This window comes from Chrysochloris asiatica, unplaced genomic scaffold (assembly GCF_000296735.1).
Source record: "Chrysochloris asiatica unplaced genomic scaffold, ChrAsi1.0 scaffold00049, whole genome shotgun sequence".
Classification (NCBI taxonomy): domain Eukaryota; kingdom Metazoa; phylum Chordata; class Mammalia; order Afrosoricida; family Chrysochloridae; genus Chrysochloris; species Chrysochloris asiatica.
In genome coordinates, this window is record NW_006408567.1 from 17,559,568 (window position 1) to 17,586,586 (window position 27,019).

The window sequence follows — 27,019 nt, forward strand, 5'->3', positions numbered from 1 at the left end:
TAATGGAAAAGTGACTCAAATACAAAGACCAAGCAGATCAAACTATCAAATTGAGAGTGCCCCTCATGGATATTGTTGCATGAAAATAGACTTATTTGTTTTCATAGCATTTGATTTGCTTCCAAGATGACAGAGTGCTTGGGAACTAGGTAGTATGGATTAGAATGAGTAGAAATTGTGGGACGATCTTTGATGAACTGTCTTAATGAAAAACACCATTCAATACATGCTGCTTAGAAAATTCAGTCTTAATTTCAATCAGTTCAACATTTTAACAGTTTTGACACAAAATACACTGTTCAACTGTGTTATCAATAACTGTAGAAAAATAGACCTGTTTGATTGGGACATTCTAGTAAAAGAATCTTTTGGAGCTTTCTTGTTTGAAAGATTCAGAGGCTTATGTTACAAAAGTGAGATTTGGTTCATGTTCTGTCTCCACCTACATTGACACGAAAATAGTGAGGAACAGGAAGAAACCTCACATCCAGTACCTTGCTCCAGATACAGAACTGGCACATACGTGTGACTAATGTGTTGTCAAGGTTATCTGTTCAGTTGTGCCAAAGGGCAGGCAAGAGATGACCAGGCCCTGAGCTGCTCTTCCAACCAGACAACAGAGTTGTTGTGTTGTTCTTTAAACTCTAGTGAATGATTTGGAAAGGCCCAGTGAGTCTTCAAGAGCTAAATGAACAGACTTTTCATAGTTCTATTCCATCTGCTTTGTGCTACCCATGCCCCTACCCTACAACACTACTGCAGGGGTTAGTGCCTATAAGCCAAGAGGGCTTGTGATAAGGCTACCACCAAGGTAAGGCCACTATACCTCCCCACAGCCTCGAGGGAAATGTATGGGCTCCCTCCTCCTGGACTGCAACCTCCTCTTCAGAGTGTGTGGGATGATAAATGACTCGACAGATATTCAATGCAGAAAACAAAATGCTGGCAAACAAGAAAGGGCCATGGCCAAGAGTTTTGTTTCCTATAAAGTCAGTGCTATGAAGAACTTGTCCCGAAGCAAGGTCTCTGAAGTAGGAGTGGATAGACCCTGCCCCCACTTTCCTTGTCTCTAGGACATCCTATTGAGTAGACAAAGTCCCAAAACTGCAGCAAAGGCCTGTGCGATCTGGGCAGGAAAGGTTAGGGAAACGGAGAGGGACAGTAGTTTGATCTCTTCGACCTACATGGTGCAGAGCCTCAAACTGAGCCCAGCTGTAGGAGCTGAAAATAAACTTGGATCCATTCAATGAATATTTATGATGGGCCACTGTGTTAAGGAACAAACAGTTTATAAATGGGAAATTAATGGGAAAGATCTGTCGCAGTGCAAAATCTCCACCTGCCCTTGAGTTTTGTCTAAGATTCTCTCTCTCTCTCTTTTTCCTTTTGAAACTTGGAGTTTCAGTACAGATACCCTTCCTTCCCTCTGTAGTTTCTTTCTTTCTATATCTATCTATTCAATAAAAATGAATTAAGGCTGCAGTTTTATATTTGATCTCTTTTGATTTCTAACCTGTGGTACATTCTGGAGAGATTTCTTAGACATTTGCCAAGATGGTTTATCTGATCTTTGAAAACTTAGTAGCAATTTTGTAATAATAATTAAAAAAAAATCTGAATTCAAGAAGTGCTGACGGACATGTCCTCAGGGACAGACAAGCTATCTTCCTTAGAGCGCCAGATGCAGTCTAAGGGTGGGGGGTTAATGATTATAATATACGTTTCCCACTTCATGATTTTCATGTCTTCAGACCTAAATCATTTTCTACTAATGTACCATGTCTGATCTTAACTGTCTCCTAATTACAGAGTGGAACAGTGGAAGAATCAATGATTATGCAGAACAGAAGTTCTTTAAACTAGTATATTACAAAGGGTGAGAGCTCACGTACAAAGACTGAACACTCTCATTGGTGATATACGACAGAATTTTATCTTCCTGTTATCCTCCCCGATCCTAGTCAGCGAGGCCCTTGCAATCTTTGAAAAACCACAACCAAAACAAAAGACATCAATTTTGTAAACATTTCACAGTATATCAGCGTATTGGTGGTGGGTTTTGCCATCTAATGCACCTCCCAACTTCCCCCAGACCTATGGCTTATTAGATTCACTAAAAGGATCAGCGAAGGAACAGGGAGGTACTTTAAACAGCTGGGGCACAGAATGAAAGGCCATGCACTAAAGGGCCAGCAGTCAAGGGAGTCAAAATAATCTGGAAAGACAGACATTGGAAAGAGAAATGTCTATGGTAGGCTTGGGAATCTTTTTTTTTTTTTCATCTTAATTCTAAAGTTATGTATCTAAACCTACATGAATTATACATCTATGTACATTATTTAAGAGTTTTGTCCTACAGTACTTTTGTACATGCTTGGTTTTATTACTAAGAGCAAAAAGAAAATAATTACATAAGGCAGATCTATGTACAGTGTTTTGTCTTGAGCTCACCTGGGCCCTGTTACTGCAATGCCCCATGTGGCAAGCACCTCGCCCTGTAGATGGACTTCATTGGAATCTATAAAATTGAGGGCTCTACTCTATGTGTCACTGCATGAATAATTAGGCACCACAAACCTTCCTTGTCTTATCCCAGGTAATATCTTTTACACACTCTTTGGGGTGCTCTGGTCTTGTAGAACACACGCAGGTGGCTGGCTTAATTTTGCAGGAGTTGGATGTAGGGTATTCTGGGAAGAGACCACGCTTGGGCCACAGCGCGGGCACATTGCACCTTAACCAAATCCTTGTCTACCTTGTCGATCTGAATAACTGAGAGAGGGCAGGTAGATATTTTACACCTCGAAGATTTGTTTTCTGGTAATGCCAAAATGAAATATAAATAAAGAACAAAGTGAAAGAGACAGAAAGAAAGAGAATGAGAGACGAAGAAAGGTTGTGTGGGGGGAGAGGAGAAGGGCTTGCCCAGCTAGGGGACTAAACTTTGGATTCATTCTCTAGGTTTGCCACATCACCATTCCTTTCTGTTTGTTCTTCGGGATTCTTTTCTTCCTCCTCCGTTTCCAGTTCTGCGTGTTGGTTGAGTTTGCTGGATACAGACCAACTTAGGGGCAGCTCTGCCCTGTTGGCCAACTCGGCCAACTCTTTGGCACTGAGGGATGGGGTGCTGGTCTCATAGGTCTCATGGAAGCTGTTATAGTCAACTTCGTAGAACCCGTCCTCCAGGGTCAGGACAGGTGTGAAGCGGTAACCCCACAGGATCTCACTGGTGATGTAGGAGCTTCGGGCTTGGCAGGTCATCCCTGTGGAGAGGAAAAAGGAGGCTTTAATATCGTGAGTGTGGGTTTTTCATGGCCAAGGAAACTCAGAGAGCTGGGCAAGGCTGCCACGTGCAGCTGTTCAGAATGTGACCCAAATAAGAAAGCCACGTCTAAGGAGGTGTCATTCACATTCACATTGTAGACATGGATGAATGTGCACAAGAGCATGGGGGTGACCAGGGAGACTCCAGTCTTTTGAATGGAGTTCTGGGCACAATAACAAGAGTCCTGGTTCACATCAACTCATAATTGCACACAAGGCTATGCACACACACAAGAAAACCAGTGCGCACATACCCACCAGTGCACACATCTGCGTATGGCTGGGCCTTTTGTTCCTTTTTTGTTCTGGAGAATCCTGAGGTCATAACTTTGACCTTCTACCATTTATAAAGACCCAACAGCTTTTCCTGGGACCTAATTGGACTCCAATGCTCACCACAAACTTTGAATGAAGTTTGGCTTACAGAATGCATTTCAGATGCATTTAAGCTGGAGGCTGCAGGCCAGTGTTACCACTTCCACCAAGCGTGACATGCAGGTCATATCTCAAATGAGGTTGGGAGGGATCTTACTAGAGTCCCCACTTTTCTGAGACCTGCTGGGGACAGTTGTTCAAATTGTGAAAGATTATAATAATTTTCTTGTTGTTAAATGTCTTTGAGTGGGTTCAGACTCATAGCGACCCTATATGTATAGGGCTTCCAAGGAGTGGTTGGTGAGTTTGAACCACTGACTTTGCAGTTCAAACTGACCTTGTGACCCAGTGCATTATTCTGCAATGCCACATAGCAGTATAATAAAAGTGCTTTTTCTTCTTCTTAAGGATGACAAACTTTTGTTTAATAAAAAGTGCCTTATGAGCTTCTGACAGTTCTGGAATTAGGAGAAGCTTTCTTTTAAATGAGAAATGACAGAATGAGGGAGAAACCCCCATCTCCTTGGAAGTGGAAACTAGGCAACAGACTTGGTATCAAATACCGGAGATACCACTTATACGTTTGCTCTGAGGTCAGAGGGTTCTCTTAGGAAATTTCTTAAGAAAAGGAAGTATTAATTTATTCATTCATCCATGCAATGCTGACTTCCCCATTGGGCAAGAAGTCACAGTGATACTTCCAGTGGCCCATGAAAATATTTTGATTTTTTTTTTTTAAGATCAAAATCAAAATTGAATGTTTACACAGAAGAAAATGTTAATCTATTCATTCTTTATACCAACACAGCTGTAAACCATCATTTTAAATTTGTTATTGGAAAAAGGGGCTCACAAACACAAAATGTGCCCAGGAGCCCTGAAAGTCATCATGTAACTCTGTTTCCATTCAGGAAAGCAGTCAGTCCATCAGTCAATATGTCATCCATTAGGACAGACAAGAAGATATATTAGGCAAAACTGCTTTGTGCTGAATGCAGGTGAATGGGGAGAAGAAGATGCGTGTGGGTATTTATTTATATAGATGGGTTCAGAGCTACCAAATGTTCAGAGCATTGAAATTTCTCTTTATGGTTAGGAAAAGAAGTTGGGGTGCCAGTGATTTAAGTGGTTGATCCACTTGTAGCTATCAGAGCCCTGGGCCAGCACCAGCTCCACTCCAGCTCTGTGCTCTTCCTCCTTATCACAAAATCAAATGCTACTCTTCTTCAATGTCTCCTGGCAGGGTCACACAATCTCCATGCCTCTGAAAAAGCACTGCGGGGCATATAGACATTATGAAAAGAAATTACCAATACTCTCTTGCTTTTATTTTCAAAAAGTTTCTCTTCTGAATTATTGACTATGTTTAGGAGTGGTAGAGAGAGACAGGGGACAATAGGGACATATGGGCTCAGAATGAGGCACCACAGGAAGTCAATGGGAAAAGTGAAAAAATAAGTCCTCCCCAAAGGAAGCACATGTATTTTTTATAATATGGCTAGAAAATATAGACGGGCAAAGGAACCCATTTAGTCTTTCATTTCTAGTTGTATAAATCAAATAGAACTAGAAATATAAAAATGTAATGTGTTAAAGTGGAGATTTAACACAAGATTGAAATTGGCTGAAGAGAAAGATAGAAAGTGAGTATATATTTCTGAGTCAATTACACAGGCGTAAGCCAAGAAGATATCATCAGGGATGATGAAACGAAGAACTCAGAAAATAAAAGCAATGAGGAGATTGGCAAATTTTTCACAAAATCATTTTTTCAGAACTCTTTAAGTTAACAAAAAGAGCATATTCAAGAAAAATGTCAGAATTTTGGTAAGAACAGTGAGTTTTGAGATGTTTTAACTTAAATGATACACTGAAAAATACCTGTTTAATACAAAAGAAGGCAGTAATGGAGGAACCGAGAAACAAAAAATACATGACCTTTGAGAAAAAATTTAAAGTGGCAAAGGTAAGTCAGTAATTACATCAAATATAAATGGTTTAAATATTTAAATCAAAAGACAAAGATGGATAAAACGTATTATTCAACTATGTTGTTGTTAAGTGCCATCGAGTCAGTTCCCACTCATAGTAACCCTATATAGGGTTTGCCTGGAGTAGCTGGTATGTTTGAACCACCGACCTTGCAGTTCAAACTGACCTTGTGGTGAGTATTTACCCTACAATGCCACACTAGGACTCCACTATATGTAGTCTATATGACACACTTTATACCCACTCCTCATGTATTGATGTGGTTAGGTTCCAAATATCAGGTTGTTATGTAAAAATATGAATTATGTGAAAATGGAGGGTGACCACATTAGATCACAAAATGGAGAATGGCTGCATCATTATATAACCACTATATAATGTTTTGGTGGTGGTGGTGGTTATGCACTATGGAGTTAGTTCTGACTCATAGCAACCCTGTATAGGGCTTTGGAGGATGTAAATCTTTACAGAAGCAGAAAGCCTCATCTTTCTCTCATGGAATCATTAGTAGTTTTGAACTGCTGACCATGAGATTAGCAGCCTGACTCATAACCAGGACACTACCAGAGCTCCTCATATAACTGCCAAGTTATATCATTATATAATTGCCAAACCACTGAGAATCATGGTCCAGCCAAGTGGACACACAACCTTAATCATCACAGCCAGCATTACTCTCACCTCATCATTTATTACTGCTAGATGTATGTTGTTAATGCGCAAAATAGATAATTGTTGCTGTTGTTGTTGTTGTTGTCAGGTGCCATCAAGTCGGAACTGACTCATAGTGACCCCATGCACAGCAGAACGAAACAATGTCCGATCCTGGGCCAACCTCACTACCGCTGCCACATTTGAGTCCATCAATGATGCCACCTGGCTGATCCATCTTGTTGGGGGTCTTCCTCTTTTTCTCTGACCCTCCACCCTACCCAACATGACATCCTTCTCCAACGATTGTTTCCTCCGGACAATATGTCCAAAGTAGGAGAGACGAAGCTTAGCCATCCTGGCCTCCAAGGAGCACTCTGGCTGCACTTCTTCCAAAACAGATCTATTGGTTCTTCTGGCAGTCCATGGCACTTTCAGTATTCTCCTCCAACACCACAACTCAAAGGCATCAATTCTTCTACGATCTTCCTTATTCACTGTCCAGCTTTCGCATCCATATGAGGCTATTGAAAACACAATGGCCTGGGTCAGGTGCACCTTAGTCCTCAAGCTGACATCTCTGACCTTCAATACTTTAAAAAGTTCCTGTGCAGCAGATTTACCCAGTGCAATACGTCGTCTGATCTCTTGACTGCTACTTCCGCGAGTGTTGACAGTTGATCCAAGAAGAATGAAGTCCTTCACAACTTCAATCTTTTCTCCATTGATAAGAATGTTGTTTATTGGTCCAGTGGTGAGGATTTTTGTTTTCTTGACATTGAGATGTAATCCATATCGAAGGCTGTGCTCTTTAATCTTCATAAGTAAATGTTTCAAGTCCTCTTCACTTTCAGCGATCAAGGTTGTATCATCTGCATATCACAGGTTGTTAATGAGTCTTCCACCAATCCTGATGCCACGTTTTTCTTCATAGAACCCAGCTTCTCGTATTATTTGCTCAGCATACAGGTTGAATAAGTCTGGTGAAAGAATACAACCCAGTCTCACACCTTTCCCAATTTTAAAACATTCAGTGTTCCCATGTTCTGTTCGAACAACTGCTTCTTGGTCTAGGTACAGATTTCTTAGAAGTAAAATTAAGTGTTCTGGAATACTCATATTTCTCAACGTTGTCCATAGCTTGTCATGATCCACACAATCGAAAGCCTTTGCGTAGTCAATAAAGCACAGGTAAACATCCTTCTGATATTCTCTGCTTTCAGCCAAGATCCATCGGACATCAGCAATGATATCTCTCGTTACACTGCCTCTTCTGAATCCAGCTTGAACCTCTGGAAGTTCTCTGTCAGTGTATGATTGTAGCCGTTTCTGTATTACCTTTAGCAAAACTTTGCTTGCTTGAGATATCAAAGAGATTGTCCGATGATTTCCGCATTCTGTTGAGTCACCTCTCTTTGGAATGGGCATAAACATTGATCTCTTCCAATCAGTCGGCCAGAGAGTTGTCTTCCAAATTTCTTGGCAGAAATGAATGAGTGCCTCCTGTGCCGCCTCACTTTCCTGAAAGATTTTCACTTTCCTGTTGTTAGGTACCATCAAGTTGGTACCAATTCACAGAGACTCTATGCACAACAGAACAAAACACTGCCCAGTCCTGCGCCAACCTCACAACTGCTGCTGTGTTTGAATCATTGTTGCTGCCACTGTGCCAAGGCATCTTGTTAGGGGTGTTCCTCTTTTTCTCTCACCCTCCACTTTACCAAACATGATATGCTTCTCCAGCGACTGGTCCCTCCTGACAATATGTCTGAAGTATGAGATACGAAGTTTGGCCTCTTGGCTTCTAAGGAGCACTCTGGCTGTACTTCTTCAAACACAGATTTGTTTCTTCTTTTGGCAGTTCATGGTACTTTTAATATTCTCCAGCACCATAACTCAAATGCATGAATTCTTTTATAATTTTCCTTATTCATTGTCCAACTTTCATATTCATACGAAGCTGTTGAAAAGTACCATGAGTTGTGTCAGGGACACCTTAATCCTCAAACTCACATCTTTGCTCTTCAACACTTTAAAGAAGTCTTGTGCAGCAGATTTGCCTAATGCAACATGTCATTTGATTTCTTGACTGCTGCTTCCATGAGTGTTGATGGTTGATCCAAGCAGAATGAAGTCTTTGACAACTTCAATCTTTTCTCCAGTTACATGGATGTTGTTTATTGATCCAGTGGTGAGGATTTTTGTTTTCCTTACATTGAGGTGCAACCCGGTAAAAATCATATGGCAGATATTTACAATTGTCATAAATGCAAAATGCTAGATAACAAAATAGTCAATAACTGAGGAGTAGGTATATATTCACAGACAAAACAACAACAACAACAAAAAAACCAACATTAAAGAATGAAAGAATGAAAAAAAAATGCCATGCAGACAATAAAGAGCTGACTGTCTATACTAATATCTGACAAAATAGGTTTACAGATAAACATTATTGGTAGAGACAAAGAAAGACATTATATAATAGTAAAAGGTAAATTCATCAAGAAAATGTAGCCGTTATAAACATAATTAAACACCAGACATTCCAAATACATGAAGCAAAACTAACAAAACTGAAGGGAGAAACATAAAATTTAACAATAATAACTGAGTTCAATTCACTTTCAATAATGCATAGAACTAGAGAAAAGATCAACAAATAAATAGAAGACTTGAACAACAATGTAAATCAACTAAATGAAACAGACATTTCACACAACAATAACAGAATTCATGTTCTTCTCAAGTGGACATGAAACATCCTCCAGGATAGGCCATAAAACTAGTCTCAGTAAATTTAGAACACTGAAATCACACAAGGTGTGTTTTTTGGTCACAATGAAATAAAATTAGAGCATGAAAGCAGAAGGTAATTTGGGAAGGAACAAATGTGCAGACATGAAGCAGCACACTCCAGTGTAACCAATAAGTCAAAGAAGGAATCATAGAAAAGTCTGTGAGATGAATGAAACAAAAATACAAGACAAAATTTATGGGATACAGCTCAAGTAGCACTTGTTGTTGTTGTTAGGTACCATCGAGTCGGTACCAACACATAGCGACCTTATGCACAGCATAACATAACACTGCCCAATCCTGGGCCAACCTCACTACTGTTGCCACATTTGAGCCCATTGATACTGCCACTTGGCCAATCCATCTCGTTGGGGGTCCTCCTCTTTTTCTCTGACCCTCCACCTTACCAAACATGATATCCTTCTCCAGCGACTGCTCCCTCCTGACAATATGTCTGAAGTATGAGAGATAAAGTTTGGCCATCTTGGCCTCCAAGGAGCACTCTGGCTGCACTTCTAAAACAGATCTATTGGTTCTTTCGGCAGCTCATGGCACTTTCAATATTCTCCTCCAACACCATAAGTCAAAAGCATCAATTCTTCTATGGTCTTCCTATTCACTGTCCAGCTTTTGTATGCATATGATGTTATTGAAAATACCATGGCTTGGGTCAGGCACACCTTAATCCTCAAGCGGACATCTTTGCTCTTCAACACTTTAAAAAGGTCTTGTGCAGCAGATTTGCCTAATGCAATATGTCATTTGATTTCTTGACTGCTACTTCCATGAGTGTTGATGGTTGATCCAAGAAGAATGAAGTCCTTGACAACTTCAATCTTTTCTCCATGATAAGAATGTTGTTTATTGGTCCAGTGGTTAGGATTTTTGTTTTCTTTACATTAAGATGTAATCCATACTGAAGGCTGTGCTCTTTGATCTTCATCAGTATATGTTTTAATTCCTCTTTACTTTCAATAAGCAAAGTTGTAGCATCTGTATATCGCAAGTTGTTAATGAGTCTTCCTCCAATCCCGATGCCATGTTTTTCTTCATATAATCCAGATATTCTCAGATTAAAGTAGCATTTAGAAGGAAATTTATAGCTGTAAATACCTATGTTAAAAAAGAAGAAAGTTCTCAAATAAAAAACGTAACTTCCATTTTAAGATGATAGAAAAAGAAGAGTAAGTTAAATTCAAAGCAAGCAAGGAAAGGAAATAATAAAAATTAGGGTTGAAATAAATGAAATAGAGATTAGAAAAACAATAAAGAAAACAAAAAGTTAATTGTTGCAAGAGATCAGCAAATTGACAAACTCTTAGGTAGACTGAAAAAGAAAGGACTTGAGTTCTAAAATCAGGAATGAAAGAGTGGCCATTACTAATGACATCACAGAGATAATAAGGATTATAAAGTAATACTAAGAACAATTACATGCCAGCAATTTTAATAACCTAGATTAAATGTACAAAGTCTTACAAAAGTTCAAACTGACTCAGGAAGTAATCGAACATTTGAATATACATTGAACAAATAAAGAAAATGAAATAGTTAAAAGAAAACAAAAACAACTCAAAATTACCCACAAAGAGAGGCCTGGTTTGGTGCTGTTGGATAAACACTGAAGTATTAACTGCAAGTTCAGTGGTTCAAACTCACCAGCTGCTCCTCAGAAGTCCTATGTTGTTGTTTTAAGTTCTGTTGAGTCCATTTTGACTCATAGCGACCCTGTATAGGTTTCCAGGGAGTGGAAAAATAGAAGAGGTGGGAACATAGCCAATTCATTCTATGATACCAGGACCCTCATCCAAAACTAGACAGATACATTAATAGAACAATACAGACCAATATCCCAGATTAATATAAATGTAAAAACCTCTGAAATGCAAGAAGGAATGAGTGATGAGGAAAGAAAATGGTAAATTTTGTGAAAATTTTAATCAATATTTGCCCAAATAAACAATGATAACAATGTCTGATAGGATCTGAAAGATGAGAATTATAATATAGGACAAAAGGGCTGTATGCTATGTGTGGAATGATCATAGTTAAAATTTTCTTAGGCCTTTGTCTAATTCTGGATCAAGGAAAGACATTGCTCATTTTTTATTTTGATATATTAAATATGCATCTTAATATTTCTAACATAAGAAGAGATGATGACTTAATTTATATGTAATGTTGTAGAAAGTAGACAAAAACTATTCAAAACAGGAAGACAGGAAAGAAAAGGGCAAACAGATAAAAATCAAGTAATTCATTATTTGGATTGTCTCCTCTCTACTGTGAACCAGTAGTTTCTGTTTCTATCTAGATCTTGACTTAGAAAACCTGTCAACATCATTTGGTAGTACTAGACACACGATTGGACTCTCTTTCTTGGCTTCCATATACTAATTTCTTCTCATTTTCCTTCTGTTGCTCAGAAAAGTAGCTTTCTTTGATGGTTCCTCTTCATTTCCATTACCTGTTGGAATGGTCCCAGAGCTCAGTTCTAATCCTTTGCCTACCTAAACCCACTCCCCTGATGATTTCATCCAGTTTTATGGCTTGGAAGTTTTAAGCACCACTTAAGTCCTGATGTCTAATTAAAAACCCCAATCCACTGCTGTTCAGCTGATTCCCACTCAGAGGAAGTCTAGTTGTCGCTAAGTGCTGTTGAGTGGGTTCTGACTCATAGGATTTCAGAGCTTGTAAATCTTGGTTGGGAGTCCTGGTGTGGTGCCATGAGATAAGCACTCGACTTCAAGGTTGGTTTGAAGCGCAAGGTCAATGGTTCAAATTCCCCAGCTGCTATTCGGAAACTGTATACAGGGTCGCTGTGAGTCAGAACCAATTCAACGACACTTAACAACAACAACAAATCTTGGTGGGAACAGAAAGCCTCATCTTTTTCCAATGGACTGACTGGTGAGCTTGAACTGCTGACTCTGTGGTTCCCAGTCCATTGCTTATCCTACAGAGGTCCTGTGAAATCTAGTGTTGTTGTTGTTAAGAGACATCGAGTGAGTTACAACTCAGCAACCCTGTACACAGTTTCCAAGGAGCAGCTGGTGGGTTTGAACTGCCTACCTTATGGTGTGCAGTCCAGTCTAGTAGGCACCACCAAATGTGCTCTTCATATACTCTGCTCCCTGACAGTTATTGTCAACTCAATTTTCGGAGTTGTTCAGGACCCAAATTTCAAAGTCCTCCCCTCCCCCCGTCACTTCCTACATATAATCCACCCTTAATAATTTCAACGTTGCCTTCATAATATATTCAGAATCCTTGTTAGCTTCTTACCAGATCTATTGATGTCATACTGGTCTTGTTGCTGTTGTTAGGTGCTGTCTAGTTGGTACCAATTCATAGAAACATTATGCACACAGAATGAAACGCTGCCTAGTCCAGTGCCAACCTCACAACCCTTGCTATGCATGAGTGCATTGCTGTTACCACTGTGCCAATCCATCTAATTGGGGAGTCTGCCTCTTTTTTTTGCTGACCATACACTTTACCAAGCATAATGTCTTTCTCCAGGGACTGGCCCTTCCTGATAATATGTCTGAAGTATGAGAGAGCAAGTCTGGCCATCCTGGTTTCTAAAGAGCATTCTGGTTGTATGTAATTCCAACACAAATTTCTTTGTTCTTTTGGCAGTCCATGGTACTTTCAACATTCTCCTCCAACACTATAACTCAAATGCATCAATTCTTCTATGGTCTTCCTTATTCATTGTCCAACTTTCACATGCATATAAGGTTACTGGAAATACCATGTCTTGAGTCAGGCACACGTTAGTCCTCAAACTGATGTCTTTGCTCTTGAACTTTAAAGAGGTCTTGTGCAGCAGACTTGCCTAATACAATATGTCATTTAATTTCTTGACTGCTGCTTCCATAAGTGTAGATTGTAGATCTGAAAAATGAAGTATTTGACAGCATCAATCTTTTCTCCATATATCCTGATGTTATTTAAAGGTCCAATGGTGAGAATTTTTGTTTTTTGTTTTTTTGTTTTACATGGAGGTGCAACCCATACCAAAGGCTTTGATCTTCATCAGTAAGTATTTAAGTCCTCTTCACTTTCAGCAAGCAAGGTTGTATCATCTGCTTATCACAGGCTGTTAACAAGTCTTACTCCAATCCTGATGCCACATTCTTCTTCATATAATCCATTTTCTTGGATTATGTGCTCAGAATACATATTGAATAAGTATGGTGAAAGAATACAATCCTGGAGCACATCTTTTCTAATTTTAAACCATCCAGTGTTCACTTGTTCTGGTCTAGCAACTGCCTTCCACACAAATGAAAGCCTTTGCGTAGTCAACAAAGCACAGGTAAATATCTCTCTGGTGTTCTCTGCTTTCAGCCAAAATCCATCTGACATCAGCAATGATAATCCTCATTCCAAGTCTTCATCTGAATCTGACTTAAACGTCTGTAAGATCTCTGTCAATGTACTGTTGCCACCACTTTTGAATTATTTTTAGAGAAATTTTACTTGCATGCAATATTAATGATATGCTACCTCTCTTTTGGAAGCAGCAGTCAAGAGATCAGATAATGTATTGCATTAGGCAAATCTGCTGCACAGGAACTTTTTAAAGTGTTGAAGAGCAAAGATGTCAGTTTGAGGACTACGGTGCGGCTAACCCAAGCCATGGTATTTTCAATAACCTCATATGCATGTGAAAGCTGGACAGTGAATAAGGAAGACCATAGAAGAATTGATGCCTTTGAATTATGGTGTTGGAGGAGAATACTGAAAGTGCATGGGCTGCCAAAAGAACCAATAGATCTGTTTTGGAAGAAGTGCAGCCAGAGTGCTCCTTAGAGGCCAAGATGGCCAAACTTCATCTCTCATACTTTGGACATATTGTCAGGAGGGACCAGTCGCTGGAGAAGGATATCATGCTTGGTAAGATGGAGGGTCAGAGAAAAAGAGGAAGACCCCGAACGAGATGGATTGGCCAGGTGGCAGCATCAATGCACTCAAGTGTGGCAACAGTAGTGAGGTTGGCCCCGGATCGGACATTTTTTCGTTCTGCTGTGCATAATGTCACTATGAGTCAGTGCCGACTCGATGGCACCCAACAACAACAACAACAACAACAACAACAACAACAACAACAAACCTCTCTTTGGAATGGGCACAAATATGGATCACTTTCTATCAGTTGGCCAGGTATCTGTCTTCTGAATTTCTTGGCATTTGGTAAGTGAGTGCCTTCAGTGCCACATCATTTGTGAAATATTTCAAGTTGTTTTCCATCAATTCCTGGAACCTAGTTCTTTGCCAATGTCTTCTGTGTACTTTGGACTTCTTTCTTCAGTATCATTGGCTTTTGATCAAATGCTATATCTTGAAATGTTTAAATGTTTGAGCATCGATCATTTCTTTTTGGTACAGTGACTCTGAATTCCTTCCATCTTCTTCTTCTTCTTTTTTTTTTTTTATTATTTTATTGTAAAATTACAAGAAGTATATTTCCCTGTCTTTACTTATGGGATAACAGGAACATATACAAAGTATAGGTAACTTCTCAAAGCCTGATTCCTTTACTTGATGAGATCTTGGAGAACAAAGAGTGAGCACCATGTTACAATAGTTAAGTGCTTGGTTGCTAACAGAAAGGTTGGCAGTTCAAACTTATCAGTAGCTTTGCAGGAGAAAAGATTCACTGATCTAATCATGTAAAAAATTGCAGTTTAAAAAACCATCCGGGGCAATTCTACTTCACAGCATATACACACACACACACCATGAAAACAAAAACCAGCAGAGCTTATTATTTGGGGCCTCAACATGTTTATTAAGTAAATGTAGGCATTTGTGTTCTTTGTTATGCAAGAAACAGAAAGATAAACCCTTTGTATGCAGAAATAGCCCTACGCCATTTCTTTATTTGTTCATTTGTTTTTGTTTTCCCTTCTCTTTGCACTGTTTCCTATAATCTGTTTCACAATGCCTCTGGAAGAAGGAAAAGTCTCCTGTACAGTCAACATAAATGCTGAGCCTCTCAGCTTATAAGGCATTAAAAATATAACTGGAAAAGAGTTGCTTCCTCAAAGTAGAGTCAACCTTAATGACATGTATGGAGTAAAACTCTTAGGACTTTTATTGCTGATGGGACATGACTCAAAATGAAAGTAGACTGAATATACAGCGTATAAATCTAAGAAAATAGAAATCATCAACAATGAAATGAAATACACAATGATCATTATCCTAGGCATTGGTGAACTTAGATGGACTGGTATTGACCATTTTGAATCAGACACTCTACTAGGCAGATATTAGTAAACAGAAGAGGAATGGCACCATATTCAGTGTTAAAAAGAACATTCCAAGATCTATCCTGATGTACACCATTGTCAGTGATAGGATAACATACATTCACCTACAAATAAGGCTAGTTAATATGACTATTATTCAAATTTACACGCCAACCACTAATGACAAAGATGAGGAGGCTGAATGTTCTTTTCAACTTCTGAAGTCTTAAATTGATGAAAAATGGAATCAATTGGCTTTGATAATTACTGGTGATTGTAATACAAAAGTTGAAAAATAAGAGGAGGGATCTGCGGTTGAAAACATGGTCTTGGTCATAGAAAAAATGCTGGAGCTCACAAGATATAATTCTTAGAAGACATGTGGTCCAATAGAGTAAAGAACCATATGAACATCACTCTCCATGGACCCTGAGACCAGAAGAAGAAGATGGTGCCTGCTTCCACTATCAACTGTTCTGAAAGAGATCACATTAGAAGGGCCTGGATAGAGTGGGAGAAAATGTAGAATAAAGCCCAAAATCATAAAATAAGACCAGGCTTACTGGCTTACTGGTCAGATAGAGACTTGTGAAACCCTGACACTATGGCCCTTGGCTACATTTCAAGTCTGGAACTGAACTCATCCCCATGATTCAATTTTCAGTCAAGCAATAGGTAGGTTTATAGAGAGTACAACAATATTAGTGAGGTATGCACACCATTGAATGGTCAACTATTTGAGATTCATCTTAACCCTTCCATCTTCTTTTGATGCTTTATGCATCATTCAATATTTTGCCCATAGAATCTTTCAATATTGCAAGTTGAAGCTTGAATTTGTTCTTCAGTTCCCTCAGCTTGAGAAATGCTGAACATATTCTTCCCTTTTGATTTTCTAACTCAAGATTTCTGCACGTTTTGTTATAATATTTGACTTTGTTTTCTAGAGCTACCCTTTGAAATTTTCTGTTCAGCTCTTTTACTTTCTCATTTTTCCCATTTTCTTTGGCATCTCTACACTGGAGAGCAGTTTTCAGAGTTTTTTCTGACATCCATTTTGGTCTTTTCCTTCTTTCTTGTCTTCTTAGTGACCTTCTGTTCTCTTCCTGTATGATGTTCTTGGTGTCATTCCACAACTCCCCTGGTCTTTGGTCATTTGTGTCTAATGCATCAAATCTGTTCTTGAGATGATATGTAAATTCAGGTGTCATATGATCAAGGTCATATTTTGGCTCTCATGGACTTGTTTTAATTTTCATTGGCTTCAGCATGAACTTACATATGAATAATTGATGGTTTGTTCTACAGTCTATCCTGGCCTTGTTTGGCTGATGATATGGAGCTTCTCCACTGACTTTTCCCACAGATGTAGTCAGTTTGATTTCTGTGTATTCCAGCTGGTCAGGTCCATGTGCATAGTCATCTTTTATGTTCTTTTCAAAAGGTATCTGCAGTGAAGAAGTCATTGGTCTTGCAAAATTTTGTCATGTGATCTCCAGCATTGTTTCTATCACCATGGTTGTATTTTCCAAGGACTGAACCGTCCTCTTGGTTTCCTATCTTTGTATTCTAATCATCAGTAATCATCCTGGTCCTAGTCACCATCATCTCTTGCCTGAATTATTGCAACAACTTTTTAGCTAGTCTTCAAAGTGCTCTTGTATGGATCATTGCAACAACTCTGCTCTTACTCCTATGGCAGTCATTAGCACTGTTTTTTCAGTGTTACAGTTTCTCTCAATTATGCACAACATATAAGGGTTGTATGTCTTCCCCTAGTGGCTTGGGAGGCCATATAATCAATTCTAGTCTATGAGTTCTGAGCAGATGTGATGCATGTCATTCTGGGTCTGAGCATTAAATTTTTCGTGTGAAGCCCATCATAGCACATTTTTATTTGTGTCATGACATTTACTTTATTCAGATAGTAGCTGTCCTGTTCCACCACTCATCTGTCAATTTGTGTTACTATGGTGGCTTGTGTGTTGCTGTGATTCTGGAAGCTATGCTACTGGTATTTTAAATATTCTTGGTGGACAGGTTTCAGCAGAGCTCTCAGACTAAGAGTAAGACAGCCTATGAAGAAGCAGAGGAAAACCACTTCTGAATGGCTAGCAGCTGAAAATCTTGCGAATAGCATAGCACTACTAGATCGCGCCGGAAGATGAACCCCTCAGGTTGAATGGCACTCAAATACAACTGTGGAAGAGCTGCCTCCTCAAGGTAGAGTTGATCAGAATGACTTGAATGAAGCAAAGCTTTTGGGACCTTAACCTAGTATGGTACAATGCAAAATGAGAAGAAACAGCTGCAAATATCCATTAATAACAGGAACATGGAATGTACGAAGTATGAATCTAGGATAATTGGAATTTGTCACGAATAAAATTGATATCCTAAGCATTGTTGTTGTTGTTGTTGTAAAGTGCTGTTGAGTTGTTACTACTCATAGCTACCTGGTATAGGGTTTCTGAGGATCAGTTGGTGATTTTGATGTTTAAACCAACCTTGCAGTCCAGCACATTAACCTACAGTGCCACAATTAGTGAGCTGAAATAGAATGATATTGCCCATTTTGAATCAGACAATCACATGATTTATTATGGTAGGAATGAAAAATTGAAGTGGAATGTCATTACATTCATCATCAAAAAGAAGTTTTCAATGTTTATATTGGAGTACAACACTGTCTGTGATAGGATAATATCCGTATGTCTACAAGAAAACCTAGTTAATACCACTATTATACAAATTTAGTACCAAACACTAAAGCCAGTGATGATGAAATTTAAGAATCCTACCAACTTCTTCTTTAGTGTTTAATGTATCAAATCTGTTCATCAGATGTTATATGAATTCAGGTGGGATATATTCAAGAAGAGTTGTGGGATGACATCAAGAATGTCACACAGGAAGAAAGCAAAAACTCATTAAGAAGGCAAAAAAGAAGAAAAAGTTCAAAATGGATGTCAGAAGAGACACTGAAACTTGCTCTCTAGCATAGAGATGCTAAAGCAAATGGAAGAAATGAAGAGGTAGAAGATCTGAACAGAAAATTTCAAAGGTCAGCTCAAGAAGACAAAGTCAAATATTTCAATGAAATGTGCAAAGATCTGGAGTCAGAAAACCAAAAGGGAAGAACACGGTCAGCATTTCTCAAGCTGGGGGAACGGAGGAAAAAATTCAAGCTTCAACTTTCATCATTGAAGGATTCTCTGGGTAAATTACTGAATGATGCAGAAAGCATCAAAAGAAGATGGAAGGAATACACAGAGTCACTGTACCAAAAGGAAACAGTTGATGTTCAACTATTTCAAGAGGTAGCATATGATCAAGAGCCAATGATACTGAAGGGAGAAGTCCAAGGTGCACTTAAGGTTGTCAAAGAACAAGGCACCAGAAACTGATGGAACAAAAATTGAAATCTTTCGAGAAAATGAGGCAGCACTGGAGGCACTCACTAATCTATGCCAAGAAATTTGGAAGAAAACTATCTGGGCGGCTGATTGGAAGAGATCCATATTTGTGCCCATTACAAAGAGAGGTGACCCAAAGGAATGCAGAAATCATCGGATAATATCTTTGATATCCCATGAGGATAAAGTTTTACTAAAAGTAATACAGAAACAGCTGCAAGCATACATTGACAGTGAACTTCCAGAGGTTCAAGCCAGATTCAGAAGAGAACATGGAACGAGGGCAGTGTTTCGTTCTGTTGTGCATAGGGTCACTATGAGTTGGTACTGACTTGATGGCACCTAACAACAACAGCAACCAACTTCTTCACTCTGAAATTGATCAAATATGCAATGAAGATGCATTAAAATGGGAATGATGATTGGTACAGGAAAATTGGAAACAAAGAGGAAGAAGGATCAGTAATTGGAAAATAAGGGCTTGGCAATAGAAATGATGCTAGGGATCATATGATAGAAATTTTCAAGACCAACAACTTGCTCACTGCAAATGCCTTTATTCAACAACATAAAAGGTAATATACATGTGAACCCTACCAGATGGAACACACAGGAATCAAATTGACTACATCTGTGGGAAGAGAAGGTGGAAAAGCTAATATCATCAGCCAAACAAGGTCAGGGGTCTACTATGGAACAGACCATCAATTGCTTATATGCAAGTTCATGCTGAAGCTGAAGAAAAGTAAAACAAGTCTGTGAGAGCCAAAATATGACCTTGAATAATACTACCTGAATTTAGATACCATCTCAAGAACAGAGATGATGCACTGTGCCACCCCAGACAAGTAGTTGGATGATAACAAGAACACCATCCATAAAGAAAGCAAAAGGTCATTAAAATGATGGAAAAGACCAAAATGGATGTCAGAACTGGAAGAAATAAAGAATTAAAATAACTGAACAGAAAATTTCAAAGGGCAGCTCAAGAAGACAAAGTAAAGAATTACAATGAAAGGTGCAAAGACATGGAGTTAGACTTCAAAAATGGAAGAACATCTCAAGCTGAAAGAACTGAGGAAAAAATTCAAGCCTGAAATTGTAAGGATTCTATGGGCAAAATATTGAATGATGCAGAAAGAGCATCAAAAGAAGATGGAAGGAATATGCAGAGTCACTGTGCCAGAAGTAATTGGTTTATGCTCATTTCAAGTTGTTGTTGTTGTTAAGTGCTGTCAAGTCAGATCTGACTCACAGCAACTTGTTACAGGGTTTTGGAGAAACAGCTGGTGAATTTGAACTGCCGACCTTGCAGTTCAAACCGACGTTGAAGTCCAGTTCAAAGATGTATCATATAATCAAATACCGATAGTATTGAAGGAAGAATCTGCTTTAGGCATTGGTAAAAAAAATAAGGATCCAGGAATTGACAGAATACAAATTGAAATCTTTCAACAAACTGATGCAGGACTGGAGGCACTCATTCATCTATGCTAAGAAATTTGGAAGACAGCTACCTGGCTAACTGATTGGAAGATACCCATATTTGTGCCTACCCCAAAGAAAAGTGACCCAACGAAATGTGGAAATTATTGAAAGATATCATTAATATCATATGAAAGTTATGTTTTTCTGAAGATAATTCAACAGAAGTTATAGGAGTACATTGACAAGTAATTGCCAGAAATTCAAACCAGATTCAGGTGAGGATGTTGAATATGGCTTGAATTTCTGGCAGTTACCTGTCATTGTACTGCTATAACTTCTTTCGAATTAGCTTCAGAAAAGTATAACTTACATATAACATTAACATATGCATCCAAATGGATGTTGACTAGAAGCAGAGTATACCAGAAAGATGTTTAACTGTGCTTTACTGGCTATGCAAAGACATTGAACTGTGTGGATCATAACAAACTATGGATAATGCTGCAAAGAGTGGATATTCCAGAGCACTTAACTATACTCATGAGGAACCTGTATATAGACCAAGAGGCAGTCATTAGAACAGAACAAGGATATACTGAATGGTTTAAATTCAGGAAAGGTGTGTACCAGGGTTGTACCCTTTCATCATATTTACTCAATTTGTATGCTGAGCAAATAATCCAAGAAGCTGGGTTATATGAAGGACATGGCATTAGGATATGAGGAAGACTCATTTATAACCTCAGTATGGGTTGCACCTCAATGTAAAGAAAACAAAAATTCTCACAACTGACCTAATAAATAACATCATGATAAATAGAGAAAAAAAAAATTGAAGTTGTCAAAGACTTTATTTTGCTTGAATCCACAATCAACACTCATGGAAACAGCAGCTGAGAAATCAAATGATGTACTGCATTAGGTAAGTAGCTGCCCAAGAGCTCTTTAAAAAGTGTTCAAAAACAAAGGTGCCAGTTTGAGGACTAAGGTGCCCCTGACCCAAGCCATGGCATTTTCAGTAGCTTCATATGCATGTGAAAGTTAGGCAGTGAATAAGGAAGACTTTAGAAGAATCAATGCATTTGAATTACAGTGTTGGTGAAGAATACTGAAAGTACCATATGGACTGTCAGAAGAACAAACAAATTTGTGTTGGGAAAAGTACAACCAGAATGCTGGTTAGAAGCAAGGATGGCAAGACTTTGGCTCTTTAATTTGAGCAAATTGTCAGGAGGACTCTGGAGAAAGACATCATGGTTAGAAAAGTGGAGGGTCAGTGAAAAAGAAAACCACTACTGAAATGCATTGACACAGTGGCAGCACTAATGAGTTCAAACAGAACAGCGATTGTGAAGGTGACTCAGGATCTGACAATTCTTCCTTCTGTTGTGCATAAGGTCTCTATGAGTGGGAATCAACTCAACAGCAACTAACAACAACAACAGTTGTTCTGATGGCCTGACTAACTGAGGGAAGCTAATTGTGAGTGGACAGATGGCCCAGTCTACCCACAATGGATATGTACCAAGTGCGAGAAATAAGTCTTTGTTATCACAGTATAATCTAGCCTAAACTGACTAATATACTTCCTTTCTCTCTGTTCTCAGTGTGGAGTATCCTGTTAGATTCTGTGTCCTATTAAATGTAAGCTGAACTATGTCAGTCCTTGCGTAAAACATTCCAGTGGTTCCCCATTTTGCTTGCAGTTAAAGTCAAAATTATTACATTAACTCATAAAATTTTACATGACCATCCCTCATCTCCTCAGTCATTGTACACCAATCACAGTGGCCTTCTGACTGTTCCTCCAATACAAAGGCATTCTCCCACCTCAATGTCTTTATAGTGACTGATTTCTCTGCCTGGAATGTCCTTCCCCCAGGTATCCACCGTCTTATCTTCTTTACAAGTTTTTCAGATGTCATCTTCTCAATGAAACGTACATTGGCTACCTTGACTATACTGCAAATACTCCTTCCCACAATTTTACTTACTTTTCTTTCAACTTTTAGAATATCTTATACTTATTTATCATGTTTAGTGTTTGCATTCTCCACCCCCAATTAGAATGTAAGCTTCATGAGGGTAGGGCTTTTTGTCTTTTACGTTCACTGTTATGTCCTGGCACTTATAACAGTGCTTAGCATAGGGTAGAGATGATATTGTTGTTGTTGTTAAGTGTCATCAAGTCGGTTCTGACCCATAGCAACCCTGTATATAGGGTTTCCAAGGAGCAGCTGGTGAGCTTGAACCACTGACCTTGCGGATCAAACCAACTTTGCAGTTCAGCACAATAACCCACAGTGCCACACCGGGGCTCTCTATATAGGTGCTGTCAAGTTGGTTTTTACTAATAGTGACCCTATTTAGGGTTTTCAAGGAGTGGCTGGTGAGATAGAATCACCAGCTTTATGGTTCAAACTGACCTTGTGATTCAGTACTTATTCTGCAGCACCACACTAGGATACACACACACACACACACACACACACACACACACACACCCAGATATGCTTGAATGAATAAAATTTCAGAAGCATGCAAACTAAATAATGCATTGTCTAAAGAGTCAAACAGGTATGACATACATGTAGAAAATCAAAGGAATGGTAAACTCAAAATTCAGTGTAATTGTGGGTTTTAGAATAGAGTACACAAGAAACTTTGAAAGTGAAGTTTACATTTTATTTATTAGCTTAGATGTGGGTACATAGATGCTCATTGTATCATTATATTTTATACTTTAAACATCATATATCTCATATTCTTCATATGTATTCAGTCTAGGATAAAATCAACTTGAAAATAATATAATTTCACTACTTGGAGATATCTACGGCTACTTTGGCATAGAGATCTCTCTTGATATTTTTGTGAGTTAAGAAAAATTGAGCAATTTGGTAATAATGTTCTGAAACCTGCTTTTCTGTAATATCGCAAACCATATGCGTAGCCAACAAGTCTTTTTTCACTAGTTTTTTTTTTTTTTCATTTTAATGGCAATTATATTGTTGCATTATATGGATATATTTAATCTATATGAAAAAGTGATTAAAAAGTCTGTGTGGGGTAATATTTGTTGAGGGAAGTGTTAATACTATTGGTTTGTGGAGTTGTCCTATGTATAATGAGTCCCATACTACCAAAAACAACGTCACTTCAATTGAGTCAATGCCATTTTAATAGGAGTCTTTAACTGATATAATGAAAACCACTAGTCAACAAGGTTAAAATAAATACTCAGGGATGCGTATCCAAATTTTGTACTATAATTCATTTAAGAATTGACAAAGAATAGTAATGTGCTTTTTCTAGTATCCATAAAGTATTAAAAAGTATTTTTAAGGCAAAGTGATCACTTTTTATCTTCTTTAGAAAGATTCATGTTTGATTGTTACATATTTGAAAAAGAAACAAAACAAAGCCAACTGGCTTAGCAGAAGAAGAAAGTCAGAGCTTCCAGGGTTATATCTGTGATTATGTATGTGGTTTACATGTCAGAAAAATGATGAGAATGTCCTTCTGGGGTCAGTTTTATAGTGAGTAAAGTACCCTTGGGAGCAAGAAATGCTCCCTTTGAACAGGAACAAAAGGGGAAAAACCTGATCTTCAACTCCCTGTAACATCCTTTTCTCTGATTGTGCTGGCTGATATTTGCTTTTATATTTTTATGTCTGTATTCATGGTGTTCCCTCTGTCTTGAATGACCTTCCCCCAGTGATATCTGTTCATCTTTCAAGAACTAACTGAATGACTTATCTCCCTTCTAATGCACTCTGTGATTGACCAGTCTCTATTTTAAATTATTAAACCCAAGGTTATCATAACACTTCAGTTACATCTTATCACAGTGTTTATCACATTGTTTCACAGTAAATTGTACATGGATATTTCCCTTGTTGAACTGCACATGCCTTGAGGGTTTATTTTATTTCAATGTCTCTAGCTTGTAGCACAGTGCTTTGGCATTGGAGGTTCCCAGTGGATACTTGTTAAATGAGAACAGTGGATTTAGGACTTAATATTGATGATTTGGATGTCTGAAACTTATTGTTAAATAAAAAGATGGTTTGTGAGTCCTTAGAAGAAAAAGTGGGAGATTTCTGCTTGCTTCCAGCATTATGTCAGACTAAATAGGAAAGACCCTCTGCTAAAATACAGCTTCATCCAAGACAATGATAAAATTAATACTTTTAATGCAATAAGGGTAGTCCTGGTGTGGCGCTGTGGGTTAATGCTCTGAACTATAAAATCAATTTGAATTACAAGGTCAGCGGTTCAAGCTCACCAGCTGCTCCTCAGAAACACTATACTATACAAGGTCATTATGGGTTGGAACCAACTCGACGGTACTTAACAATAACAACAATGCAATACTGAGCTCAGTGAAAAGTAAAGAAGAGGACTTCTGATACTGGTCTAGATGGGGTAAGCTCTTTACAGTCAATTTTTGCTGCTGACTACACAAGGAACTCTAGATAAAATATAAAAAGCAACCATATGAAAACTTAGGAAAGCTCATAATAGCAAAAAGGTTGAGGCTAGGAGCCAAAACTTGAAGAATGACTTATTGGTGTGCAAATTTCCTGATTTTTTTTCTTCCTCTTTTATTTTTTAAGTTTAGCCCAAAGGTGGTCCCTGTGCAGAATTTTGCAGCAGGTACAGACCACAAAAGCTCCTGTCCAGAGCACCAGGAAAGCGTGCCCTTCTGAATCAGAAAATCAAAGTGGAAACATCTAAAAGGAAAGACAAAGGAAGAGGAGAAACAAGAGAAGAAGAGAGAGAAGGATATTAAATGAGAGGAGAAAAAAGGAGAGAGAACAGGAGAGGAGAGGGCAGAGGAGAATGAATATACTGAAGGAGAGGTAATATTTGAAGAGATTCTAATTATTTTGGAGAAATGAAAAATTTGAATTTATAGATACAAGAAGTATATAGATAGTATATACCAAGCAGGATAAATAAAAGCAAACCTGCACCTAATGATGAAATGGTAGCGCATCAAAGACAAAGAGAACTTAAATGGATTGAGAAAGAAAAGCCATACCTTTTCAAAGGGATAATAACTAGATTATCACCAATGGTGGAAGTTACAGACAATAAACTAATGCTTCAAAATTCTGAGAGAAATAACTGTTTGTCTAGAATGTTGTACCCAGACAAAAGACAGTTTTCAAAAAGAATGCTAAAATAAAGACATATTTTCCAGATCAACAAAGAAGACTTTTCTAACAACACAGATCTTCGGTAAGAATATTAACTCTAAAGAATGCATTTCAGGAAGAAGGAAAATGATCCCCAAATGAATGAAATCTGGCATGCAAAAGGAGACGGTGAGTAAAATAATTGAAACATATAAGAAAATCTAAATATTAACAACAACAACAATAATACCACCTCTCTATGGTGTTAAAAAACAGCATAGAAGTAATCCACTGGTTAAAAATAAAACATATGTTTGGAATGGAATGATTTGAGTTAAGGTATTCAAAAGTCATTGAATTATTCAGGAGGAAATTAGAATATTATTTAAATTTAAATATTTACAGTAAGAACATGTTATAACTTCCGGTAAGATGGTGGACTAGGCATATACACTACACAGACCTTCTAGAACAAAGATATGAGAGACCAGATGAAATAGACAGAGATGAGAATTCTGGAACCCTGAACTTCACAGGAATGGTTAGAGAACTGGACTGAATGCTTGCTGGGAAGAGAAGCTGAACAGGTACAGTGAGAGGGAGACTGACTGGTGAACGACCCCGTCAGAAGTGACACACCATCTTGTGGGCAGCTTTGGCAATAGAGTGTAGCCTGGCAGGGCAGATTCACACACAAGGGGAAAGGTGCGATTCCTGTTTTGGTCCCCACAGTCCCCTGGTAACCAGAGATGTGGTCACCTCCCATTCTCATCTACTCCTTCAGACCGTGCTCTCCATGAGTTCGTAGCCATGTGGTCTGGAGCCACACCAGTGTGAAGTGGGGGCTCGCTGTGCTGTTTCTGTGTGCCACATTGATGCCTGGATTCAGGTAGGCTAGGCTCCAGAGCCACTGGATCAGCATTTAACCAGTCACCTTGCCCCTCGCTTTCTTGTGGTCTTAGCAGACACTGAAACCAGCTCCCTCAAGGGTCTCCATGAGCTACTTCTGGATTGAGTGCCCTTAACATAAATAAGAGGGATACACCCCTCCCATGTCCATATCTTGAGCTTCTTGGCTTGCAGGAGCCCCCCCAAAGTGTTCTCCTCTCTGGGCCCACCAGCTACACTGTTTTCTTGGGGGGGGGGAGGGGAGTGTTTTTTCCCATTCATTGTTTTTGTGTGTTTATTCTTTCTTCTCATTATTTTTTTCTTTCCATCCCCTTGAATTTTATCCTTTCTATCTCTGCTGTTGTTCTCTTTACTCCTGTTTCTCACTTCCCCTCTTTTATTTTATTTTATTTTTTATCCCCTTTCATCTTTCCTTGGAGTCCTGGTGTGGCACTGTGGGCTAATGCATCAGACTGCAAAGTTGTTTGAACTTCAAGGTCGGTGGTTCAAGCTCACCAGTTGCTCCTTGGAGACCCTATACAGGGTCACTATGGGTTGGAATCAACAATGGCACTTAACAACAACAACAAATCTTTCTTTACTACTCTCTGCTCTCTTTCTCTTTTCATCTTCCCTCTACCTGCTTTATCTGTTATTATTATTTTTTTACTTCCTTTTATTTCCTCTCTTATTTTTCTCTTCTATAGCTCCACTTTCCTGTACCTCTTCTCTTTTTTAG

The 27,019-nt window shown here is 38.6% G+C and overlaps 1 protein-coding gene across 1 annotated transcript in view; it reads right to left on the reverse strand.

Annotated features, from left to right (window-relative positions):
* Positions 1–2,281: 2,281 nt before the first annotated feature.
* The window catches only part of KCNJ6 (potassium inwardly-rectifying channel, subfamily J, member 6), a 489,304-nt gene continuing 464,566 nt past the window's right edge, over positions 2,282–27,019 (reverse strand). The window contains exon 4 of the mRNA XM_006862573.1: positions 2,282–3,263. Within this exon, the coding sequence (XP_006862635.1) occupies positions 2,938–3,263 (326 nt within the window). The 3' untranslated portion in view covers positions 2,282–2,937. The remainder of the gene's footprint in view (positions 3,264–27,019) is intronic.